The sequence below is a fragment of the Struthio camelus genome, chromosome 1, assembly GCF_040807025.1.
Source record: "Struthio camelus isolate bStrCam1 chromosome 1, bStrCam1.hap1, whole genome shotgun sequence".
NCBI classification, from domain to species: domain Eukaryota; kingdom Metazoa; phylum Chordata; class Aves; order Struthioniformes; family Struthionidae; genus Struthio; species Struthio camelus.
In genome coordinates, this window is record NC_090942.1 from 152,140,159 (window position 1) to 152,152,183 (window position 12,025).

At 44.3% G+C, this 12,025-nt stretch overlaps 1 protein-coding gene across 4 annotated transcripts in view; it reads left to right on the plus strand.

Moving 5' to 3' along the window:
* NPAS2 (neuronal PAS domain protein 2) overlaps positions 1-12,025 on the plus strand; it is a 108,023-nt gene that overhangs the window by 41,307 nt on the left and 54,691 nt on the right. For all 4 annotated transcript variants that reach the window (XM_068924558.1, XM_068924569.1, XM_068924548.1 and 1 more), the window contains exon 2: positions 11,208-11,261. In XM_068924558.1, coding sequence (XP_068780659.1) covers positions 11,208-11,261 — 54 coding nt within the window. The remainder of the gene's footprint in view (positions 1-11,207; positions 11,262-12,025) is intronic.

The following is a 12,025-nucleotide window of genomic DNA, read 5'->3' on the forward strand; positions in this document are numbered from 1 at the left end:
TAGCTACAAAAATATAATTATCATAATTAAGATTGCAAAGTACTAATGAAGATCTTTAATAATTATCCTTTTTCCTCCGAGATTTGCTTTGCAAAACCTAATTTGAATTTTACATTGAACTGAAGAAACTTATCGTTGTAAAATGGGAACCACCGGTAGCGTGAGAAGCTGAGAGCAGCAGCACCCAGGACTTTGGTGGGGGCATGCTGGCACCACGGCTGGAGTGACCCTCAGCTGCAATAGAAGGGACCTGAGGCCATAAGCTCACGAGACACAGTGCAAAACATGGGTGCAACCTTGGCTTGGTGCTGCGTCCGAACGCTTGACTGGGGTATGGAATCAGGCGCAAAACTGAGGGACCAAAACTGGGCAAACACCTGGCCACGTGGTTCCATGCAACCAGCTAGGCTGTGTGTCTCTGGCCTCCAGTTTCTAGGCTTTGCAGTGCCCAAATGAGCTCGGAGCTGGCTGCACCTTCCTGCCCTGGCCTTGTCAGAAATAACCTCAAAATCCCATAGGTGACAGGGTTCACCAGCAAGGGAGACAGCAAGCAGTGCAGAGAAACAGTCCTTGTGGACACAGGCTTATGGGGGTCCCTCCTGAGAGAGGAGAGATGCAGCAAGTTGTCAAAATTAGGTGACAACAAATTGTCCATTTAAAAATATCTCCCCCAAACAGCTTTTCATGATTCATCTCCCCAGATGATTAAATATTTAGTTCTGCTGACAGGAATATGATAGTTACTATAGAGCAGAAAATTTAGTGCAGTGTGTGAGTTATAAGCAGATATGTTATCAAGTTGTTAACACAAAAGTGATGGGATTATTGACGCCGATATCTGTATTTATTTCTGTATATTGTATAGGGATTTTTTTCCCCTGTATCACAGCAGATTTAGGCCATAGCTTTGCCTTTCACACAAGGAAGGGGCGCTCTTGGCTTCTTGCAGGCTCTCTGCAAGGGCTGCAGTGCTTCCCTCTGTGCCTTCCAGCTCCGGCTCCCATCAGTGAGAAGAACCGAGGGCACCGTGGGCGTCACCATGCTGGGACACCCAAGCTGGATGATGTGAGCATGGGGCTATGAGGATGAGGGTGGCCGAGGTGCGCACTCACCACCTGGCTTGAGTCCTGGTCTGCTCCTCAGGCCTGGGCCCACCAGCCCCCAGAGTCTTGCTAGGTCAAGAGCCATGTGGTGGGAGAGAACAACACAGGAAGGACAACACAGCTCTCACAGGGCTAGGAGAAGGCCAGGCCACCAAGAGAAGACAATCCTTCACCCTCACTTTCTGCTCAGGGGAGAGTGAGTTACCACACAAGGTTAGACATCAAAACATCTATGCCTTCAAAGAAACTGGGCTTCATATTGAGTTTCTGCTGTGCTTTCCTCTTTCTTTGCACAAATATGTGGTCTCATATTTCAGCATCTTATGTATGGAGCAGATACCATTGCAGATGGTGCAAACTGTGGCTGTACTGTCAAATATTCAAAATTCCCTTCTGACGTCAATTTCTCTGCTGTTTGTAAAGTTATTCCCAGGTCCAGAGTGTTTTAAAAAAGAGTATTTTGGTCCTTTAAGAGCTATCCATAGAGGTTTAACAAATAAACAAAAATGTGGGGGGGGAAATGAACCTGTTTTTGCTCCTGAATATCTTGCTTTATACTTTAGCGCGCAGCTGAGCCTGTTTAATTGGATGGAAAGGATTAAAAGGATCTTGTCAAGGCTATTGCTGACAGAAAAAAAAGAAAATGAATTTGACAACAGTCCCACCTAGAAGGAATGATTTTCTGCTTGTATTAGTCTTTTCTAGGTAGTTCAGGCCAAACAAAACAAAAATCCCTGAGTTTTTGTCACATAAATGTTTAAAGCATTATACTCTCATATTCTGCCGATGTGCATGTGTTGGCTAAGGATTTGAACATCAGAAAATCATGGTCAGATATTGTATTATTCTACTTACGTAAATATTTGCAGAAGCAAATAAACTTTAGTATGTTTTTACAACTAAGGATACTTTATAACTGAGACCATTTTAAAAGGAAGATTTCAGAGCTAATAATTACAAAACAATCTGTGCAGCTCTACCTCAATGTTTAGGCCTAGATTTTGTAAATATATGCAATACATGAGGGACTTCTTAGAGCAGTGTAGAGTTAAGCATACGTTAAAGTCTTTGTACGTTCAGGACTTCTGATACTATGAGGATTAAAGTTTTATGAATACTTAAAACAGATTAAGAACATGGGAAGGAGAAAAATATAAATTTTTACAGTCAAGGGCCATTCTCAAGAGAGGTGTTTTTCTCCTTCTTTTTTGGTAATTCTATTATAAAGTGAATATGCTTTCAAATCAATGTCTAAAACTGACATGACAGACACGTGACATAAAGACATACAATGTTAAGATGTGTATCTCATGTTCCTTTCTCCTAGATGGCAGGTTTATAAAGCAGGAGGGATATCAGTGTAGGGGAGACAGTGCCCAAGCTATTTGCAGCACAGAAGAGCAAAAACATAATAAAGTAAGTTCCAGGAATGTATATAATATAAGAACTCATTCAAGGGGACTGATATGCTCAGGATATTCCTGATGGTAGCTAGCTTACAATATCCAGAAGTGACACCAGGCATTAGCATAGTGCAACCGGACATGCTGTTGATAGGAGCCCAGCAGCCCCAGGGTACCTACCTATGGAGCCCTGGAATCACAGGATAATTCAGATTGCAATGGACCTTGGGAGGTCTCACATCCGATCTCCTGCTCAAAGCAGGGCCAGCTCTCGGGTCAGATCAGGTTACCCAGGGCCTTGTCCAGTCAGATCTTGAAAACCTCCAAGGACAGAGACTGCTTAGCCTCCTTAGCAACTTGCTCTGCTGCCTGACCGTCCTCACTGGGAAAAAGACTTTTTCCCATGCCCTGCTGTGAGGAGCCTGGCTCTGTCTCCTCGCCGACCTCTCGTAGGTGCTGGGAGGTTGTTTGGTGCGCCCAAAGTCATCTCTTCCCCAGACTGAGCAAGCCCAAGCTCCCTCAGGCTCTTTTCACAGGGCAAGTGCTCCAGCCCCAACCGTCTCGGTCAACCTCCGTTGAACTTGCTCTAGTTTATCAATGTCTTTCCTGTATTGGGGGGAGGGGTGCTAAAACTGGATATGGTATTCTAGATGTGGTGTAACCACTGCTGAGTAGAGGGGGATAATCCCTTCCCTCAATCCACTGGCTGCACTCCTGTTGGGACAGCCCAGGATACCATGGGCCATCTTCCTCACAAGGACACACTGCTGGTTCACATTCAGCTTGCTATTTGCCAGGACCCCCAGGGTCTTTTCCACAGAGCTGCTCCCCCGATCATCAGTCCTCAGCCTGTGTCATTGCTGGGGCTCCTCTTTCCCTGGTGCAGGACTTGGCATTCATCCTTGCTGAATTTCATGAAGTTCCTATTGGCCCGCTCCTTCAGCCTGCCTGGGTCCCTCTGATGGTTGCCCTGCCTTTGAGCATGAAGGCAACATAAGTGACATCCACTGCTCTCCCTCTGTCCACAGACCTAATCAGTTTATCATAGCAGGCAGTCAGGTTGATCGGGCATGATTTACTCTTCATAAATCCGTGCTGGCTGTTCCCCATCACCTTTCCCTTCATGTGCCCAGAGATGTACTCTGAGAGGACTCACTCCATGATTTCCCAGAGAATGAAGTGAGGCTGACTGACCTGTTGTTCCTTGAAGCAACCTTTTGTCCTTTGTTGAAGGCAACATTGGCGTTTATCCAGTTATCAGGGACTTCCCTGGATCTCCACAGCCCTTTAAAGATGAGAGAGAGCAACCTGCAAGGATGATGGCCAGCTCTTACAGTGCTTGAGGATGCAGCCCATCGGGTCCCATGGACTTGGGTTGAGTACCCTCCAGTTTCCTGACTCGACCCTCATCCGCTGCTCGCCCGTCTTCTCCTGTTTGACCCCCATCTCTAAGCACAGAGGCCTGCAAGGCCTTGCTGTGATGAGTGAGGCAAAGAAAGCATTGAGTAACTCAGCGCTACTTGGGTTTGCTGTCACTAGCACATCCCACCAGCAATGGTCCCATATTTTTCTTGTTCAGCCTTTTACTACTGAGGTAGCAGCAAAAGCTCTTCTTGTTGCCTTTGCAAGTGACAACTGTAGGTGAGCCTTGGCTTTCATGACACTACCCATCCTATAGAGCTATAAACGTTTGGCTGTGCACCTTAGTTTTCTATTGAGTCCCAATTCTCCTGCCCTCGTGGGAGTAATGCTGCCTGGCTTTGCACAATGTTGTAAGGAGGGGGAAACAGATATGTCAAACTAGTAATAATTCAGCATTTTATTGCCTTATATCACAGTTTCCTTGCTAAAATACACCCATTAACTCAAATGCACTCAAATGCATTAACTCAAACTCCTGCTTCTGTCAATGCTAAGGACCGTCCTTCCTACCAAAGCAGCACACTTTCCCTTGCAAAGACTGCAGTGGTCTGAGCTGCCGTTAGGTGCCCTATAACGAGCCCAGGTGCTTCATTGCCGCAGCCAGTTCAGAGAGAGAGACGGCTGCGAGCAGCCCATTGCAATCACATCATCCGTTCATCACACAGAACAATGTTCCTGACCTGACCTACTTTTCCTGTCCGCCCACGGACCACTAATCCTGTTTAGCATTGCTGGAAGGGGACGGACACACCAAGAAGTGCTCCGAGTTACACAGATGGCAGTCCTCTCTGATTAATGTTAGTTTAATTTGTTTACCTTTTCGTTTCCAGTAGTGAGAGGGGAGAGCAGAGCGGGGTTTGAACCTGAGGATTCATTTGGTCTATTGATTGAAGTTTGAATGGCTCTAGTCATTCAGTGATGATAATAAGGAAAGATAATGAGCATGTATATACTGATCTTCATCAGAGATCCCAAGCTCTGCACAAACTTTGCGCATTGCTCACAAGCTAGAGATATATGACTCTTCTCACTTACCCTGGCTGTACTCCAGCATAGCTTTACTGTAACATCAGTTAGAGTAACATCAGCTCTGTTACTCCTGACTTAAACTGATGCAAATTATTCTTTACCTGTAGAGGGTTCACACAGTGCATGTCCTAAAATATAGCTACGACTGAGGTAGAGAGGGGGCAGCTGTCCAACAGCACACAGCAACAGGCACAGCTTTTCTGAAATAGAAGAGAGTAACTTTTTCCACTAAATAGAAATAATATAAAGAATAATAACAGGCAACATGAGCCTTTGCATCTCTTCATTATAATCCCATAGCCCTCAAGTGCTTTAGCTGTGAACATTTCCCTGCCATCCCCAGTTCAGAAGAGTGGACCATTAATTCATGTCAAATTCCACCATTTTCATTGTCTCCATCTGACATTTTCGATGTCAGTTGCTTTAAGCCACTTACCAACTAAAGATTCATTGTAAACAGGAAACATATTAGAAGAATAATTGTTCAATTTAAATGATCAGTAAGATGCATTTAATGAAAAGTTAGTCTTTTTTGTATATTTAATTATTGTCTACTAGGGTTTTGTAATTGCCAGAGTCTAGGTGATTTTTACTGTAGTCCATTTTATGAAAGAATCGTTCTGAGTTTTCAAAAATCTATATCTGAAATAGTGCAACAAGATAATAACTTCATGACATCCAGTATTTTCTCCAAAAGTTTTCTTCTTCTTTTCTTCTTGTGCTTTGTCTTTTTTTGGGACTCTCCAAACATCCTCTTCTCTAGTGTGAATAAAAAGTAGCAAATTACTGAAAGCAGGAAGGCTGAGTTACGTAGTGCCAGCCAAAAATAGTCCTAAATCTAATGCTAGGCACTTACCATGCTACTAGATTTTTTACTTTACCTATAAAAACAGTAATTCCCGTAACAGTTTCAGTATTACATGACCTGTGGTAACTGTAGACTGCCATTCTCCCTCTGAAAAATCAATCCCTTCTCAAATAACCATGTACAGCATAAGGAAAATGATTTTTTACTACTTGTTGCAGTTCTCTTAAAGTTACTGTGTTTACATGTTCATAAATCAATTTTAATCTGTATGGGTGGGACTGTGCTGTATTTAGCTATGGGCTCTGATATGTTCTTCTAACAATTCATAGGTTTACATCTGAATAATAAGTAGGGAGGGGTGCATATTTGATTTAAGTTTGACTTGTCTATGAATCTGTTGATTTATTCTGATCCGTATTTATACAAACCCGCCCTGTGTCTCTATGTACCACACACCTCATGAGTGCTACACACAGCTGAGTGCTTCATCCATGCCAGAGAGATGAGGAACGAGGAGTTCACGGTGGTCCCCTCTTACCTGCCACGTTGCAACCTTTCCTCTCGCATCCCGTGTGCTAATCTTTCTCTTTGGCCCACAGCAAGGGTTTGAAGGGAAATCCTCTATGAGTTGATGCGTTTTACCTCACTTTGGAGCGAAGGGAGTGCAACTGCTAGTGCTGGGACACAGTGGAGACACAGTGATGCTCCCCAGGGCCAGTAAATGCCTGCCCAACCCATACTGGGATCATACTTGATGTGCGCGGGGTCCTGTCGTTCGTTTTCTGTTCCTACACCCGTGGATAAATCCAGCCTTCAAATCCTGAATGATCGAACACAACTGTGTGCTTTCTTTGGGCTGCTGAGCTTGTCACCAGAAGCCCCTCTCCTCCCCGCCGAGGCAGCGCTTGGTGACAGCCAGCAGTCGGGCTCGGCAGGGATGGACCCTGCAGGCTGAACCCTGTGCCTGGGACGTGTGGGGACGTATTCACCTGCTTCTTTTTTCTTTTTTCTCTCTCACAGAGATAGCAGCTGTTGGGGAGGCTCTGCCCCTGGCCTGATATTAGCTCAAGGCATTTCTTCCTAGCACCCAAATATTCCATACAACTCTTTCCTGTGCTCTGTCTGTGGCAGGACTGCTCTCCAAGTGCAATATCATCATCTTTACTTAGGATGGTGGTGTTGTACCAGCATCCTCAGTGGTCCTGGGGTGAGGCCTGAGGGAGGGCTCAGGTATACGCCCAACGGGATGGACACGGTCGAAGCAGTCCTCTCCCCGGGACTGCGTGTGCCCCGGATGGGATGAGTGGCCAAACACCTCCAAAAGGCCTGCAGGACAAGGGCTGCAGCTGTCCCGCTGCTCGTGAGAAGCAAGGGGAGGCAGAGCCTGGCTTTTGTGGCCAGCATAGGGCTGGAGGAGCACAAACACCAGGCTTCCCCAAGCTCAAGCCAGGACCTCTAAGAGACATTTATGCCTTGGTCTTTGTCATGATCAACAGACTTTTAATTAGGCCGAATTAACTGAGTGTGATTGAAAGTTCTTGTTAAATGCCAGGCTGATATGTAGGAGCTGAGATTAGCTAGCCACATAGCATCTCTGTGGGAAATCAACAGCTGATAATTTATGTTTGAGTGTCAGTCGTTTGATAGTGTAGCCTTATGAGCACTAGGACAGTGAGGAGGGAAACCAGCCTAGCAGACACAGATGAGTGGTAGCTTAACTCACTAAAAAACATATTTCAAGTGCAGCATAAGGTGATCAGGACCAGATGAATTTTATTGTGCAAGCTCTGTGTCCACTGGGAATAGGCTGTATTGAAATAAACACGTACAAGTTTTCTTCTGGAGAGTCCCTGTAGTGACCTGGTATTGTGCCTAAATTACTTCTTTCCCAAGCAGCTATTCAGTGTATGAATGAATATGGGGGAACATTCATGCTGTAATTCTCCATCTGATACCTAAGCCAGGTGAACAAGGTTAACAATTTTACGTATGCATTTCCAGAAAAATTCATATTAAAAAAAAGGGGGAAAATACTTAAAAAATGAAAACATTTAAAATAAAACATTTCCGTAAAAGCTCTGATAATCGGCTTCCCATGTACTGCCAGGATAAAAAAAATTCTCGCTTTGCTTATCACATCGGGCTCAAGTCAAACTCCCTGGTCAGATGACCTGTAGCCTGATGACAGATTTATGGCTTATCCAAATTTTCCTCTGATAAGGGAAGTACTCTGGGGGACACAACTGGCTAACATGCCCAGACCCTGGGGTGGAGAGGGGCGATAATTTGCCAGAAAAAGGAGCCTAGCTAACAACCAGGCTAATGGGCAAGCGCTCAGCTAGCAACCAGTTGGACCTCAATGGCGGCAGCAGTCAGCTGGGGGTCTGCAGCCTGCCCGCGGGCTGATGAGGCTTCCTTGAAACAGCCGTAGCGACCGGGGTGTGCAGAGGCCCCAGACTTTTGGGTACAAAGATGGCCCTTATTGTTTACCTTGCTTCTCATGCTGTACCATCCTACTTCTTAAACTCTCCTGAAGGCAGGAACTTGTCTGGGGAGGACTTGAGCCAACCTTTTAAAAACTTGCCATTGGTTTGTTCCGCTCCGCTTGGGTGTATCTGTCTGTCTGTGCGTCTCTCTGTCCCCGTACTGTGACAGTAGGAGTACATGAGCTTACTCCTCCTTATTCCAGGTGGTTCCCATCTTTTTGACTGACAGTTTCTTCACTCTTTGTTGATAATGAAGATATTAATGAAGTTCCAAACATGGCTGTCACTGTTACATATGCCATTGCCAGGAGTTACACCATGTGGTGCTGTTACCCTCAGGTTTTCAAATTCTCTCTGTTAGCGTGAAAGGATCATTCAGGTTTTGATGAATCCTAATGTTACTTGTTTTAATGTCATTTCTTTGCAGGGGAATGGTGGCACAGAGCCATGGAATTTACTGTCTGCTTCTGTCATTGTAGTGAGCCAGAATTGCTTGCTAAACCCGGCACTGACAGGGGAGAAAAAAGTAGATTGCCTTTTTGATGTTCTGGGCCCTCTCAGTTCAAGGCCTGGGAGGATAATGTAGAGCAAGCAGGTTGCACTAAGCACATATCTAACCTCCATGTCATGAGGATGTCCTCCAGCGCTAAGCCAACGTCTGGTGTGGCTTAAGGGAAGGATGACCGTACTGGTTGGCAGAAGTTGTATACTCTACCATATCTATTTTGTTGAGAATAGTTTTAATTGCGTATGGTGCGTATGTACTAGCAAACTCTGTTAGCAATGCTTACCATGCTCCAGGGGTTTTGCCATGTGAGGATGGAAGCAAAATGACAATTAGATATTGTCTATCACTAGCAACAGTACAGCAGGTCCTGAATTTGATGTCAGTCGGTGAGAAACCTTGTTTACTGGAAGCTGGCCATGAGTTGCTTGACAGATCTAGCCAAATCCTTGGCAGATCAGAGCTGTTAGACCTGTTGCTCTCTTGTAAGGGTAGAGGCTTCCCAACAGGGTAATTCCTTGACAGTTTATGGAGAACAGCCTTTGAAAGCCTCTTTCTCCTAGGCACGTTCTGCCTCATAAAACCAGATGAGGCTAAAAACTACATAGTATTATCTGTTGTTTTGTTCTGTATAATAGGATTCAGCAATTTAAATCTGCCAATCACAGCTAAAAATGCCAGTGTTTCTTTAGATTTCCTACTTATGTTCCTCCATTAACAAGTTGAACCCCATTAAGTAGCAGCTTTGCCCTCAGTCAGTAACTTGTAGCTTTTAATCTCTAGTTATACTTACATTTTGATAAAATATTACAGGTAGTTTCATGTTTTTAGCTAGCTGTTGACTAATGAGCCGATGCAGTAATACTGTATAGGATCTGCTAACAGAAGGAAGGAGTTTATCCACCATTCTCACTATTGATAAGTTTTCACTATTGTTTTTTAATAAAACGTTCTTTAGACAGGCCAATTCCTATGTGACTCATATGTGGAAAATACCATGGGCTGAAACAATGCATATCAATTAACATCTCTCCTCCACTCCTCCAGTTTTGTTCATACATCTTACACTTTGAGGAATGATTACATGAACATTTTATTAATTTTTGAAACTATTATTATCGTTGCATGTCATTTTACTGACACCTTGAAAATGACCCTTTGACAATTTCCAGAGGTAGCAACAGCATTGTGCTCCTGATCTGGAAAATATTTGTGTGGCATGCAGCAAAATGCAGCTTTTGTGCTCTGATGCAAGTGTGAGATGCCACAAGAGGAGGCAGGTAGTGTACAGCCTTGTCCACAGGCTGAACAGGGCTGTATCTCAAGCATCTCTTTCTCATGAGACCACAGAGCAAAAGAGGGGCAGGCAGTGAGCTGGAGACAAATGTTTCCGAGGATCTCAGCCTTCAACTGTATTGGTCTTGTATTTTTCCATCCACCTTGCCTGCACTGATTTAGTTGTTTCCTCCATTTTGCTCTGTGACTTCATGAACACATCGCATGCTCAGAATACTTTATCCTTACAGAATGAACTGCCTGAGCAACTGGTCCATAAACCTGACTGCAGGTCTAAAACATTTTGGTGAACGCTACCAGATCGACGCACAAGGAGTGTCACTGATGACCATGGTTCGTGGTTAGGGTTAGAGCTAGGGGCTACATCTTCACCTATGTAGCAAATCAAGGCCTGGCAGCTACTCAGCCACTGAGCACTAGCCATTTTAAGCCTGGGCAGGGAGAGCTGTGCAGGCAGCAGTTCCATTTGTTCTCCTCACGCTCAGTGCTGAAAGCACCAGGAAGATGGTCTGTCAGCCATTGTTAGTTACCGGGTAGTTCTTCCTCAGGGTGGATATCTGTCCTTTAGGAGCTGGACTTAGGCAGTGGGATTTATGAGGACACTTTGAATTTGGGCTGTAATTCAATGCGGTTACAACTGTCTCTTTGGGACTTGGGGAGAGCCCATGGAGGAGGATAAAATGTCTCCCAGTAGGAGGCTTCCCGTGAGAAGTCCAAGGCATGACCAAGGCTGGCTCCAGCCAATGCACCGGGGACAACAGTTTTGGAAATATGGGAGTGCTGAAAATGTCTTTTCAAATGGGGCAGAGAACTTAGGGCCCATCCAGACTGCAAGTTGCAGAGAATGACCCCAACACTAAAAATCCCCCAAGAAGTGACTATCTTTTTCTACTGTGTTGGCATGCTGCATTGTGCCTGGGGCCTTGACTGCTGGCTGGAGCCCCTACAAGCTACTGTGATGCTAAGAAATAATATTATCTACAATGGATGTTTCTTAAAATCAGGGACTGTGGCATAAAGCACTGCTGACACATTTATCTGACCTGGATATCATCACTCTGTTATTAAAATGAAATAGAAAACGACTCTGAGAATAACCTGAAAGTAGAGCTAACAAAATGACAATTTATAATGAATGTTGCATTCCTTTAACAGAAAAAACTGCTTAGACAATCTAATGGATGAAGATGAGAAAGACAGGGCAAAGAGGTGAGCGCTTTTTCTTTTATAACTCTCTGTGTATCTTGTGGGGAGCCTGATATTGTTTGTTGCTGCAGAAGCACAACCTGAAAACTGCCATATCACAGATCACTCTTCTCAGCTACCCTGTAAGAACAAAATAACTTCAGCAATTTTCCTGTGGAAAATGTCAAAGAAGCAAAGGCATTGATTGTTTTTTTCATATTACTGCGGAGCCCTAGAACTGCAGAACAAGCAGCAGACTCCTGGTTCTATAATACATCACCGTAGCCTCCAGAGTGTGTAAAACTGGAGGGATTTTTTCTAACTAGAGGCATCTTGCAAAAGAAAAAAAAACTTTAACCAGTGATTTTTTTTTCTTATTGTGATGGTCATTTATTCAGCTGTGCCTGTCTCACAGTAATGAAAACATCCAGCAGTTATCTTCATAACAGAAAAAGGCCATTAAAGTGCTATGTCAACCCTGAACCAGCACAAACATCCATTCACATATACTCTTCTCTCCATGATAAAGTCCCAGTTGATAAGTAGGCAGGAAAATTGTTGTGAACACTTTGTGGGGAGGGAGGAGGGTATGATTTGAGGCAGAAGAAGATTTGTGGCAATAAACTGTAATAACTGTCAAATCTGACTGGCATGTGCAGTGCCACAAAAGCCATTTGCAAGCTTTTTTTTTTTTTTCTAGAAGCTTTATCAATACTGCAACGTGCAGCCTAATTGCTTTAGAGGGAGCCATAGGTTGCACACATTTTTTTCCCTTGGTTCTCTCTAAT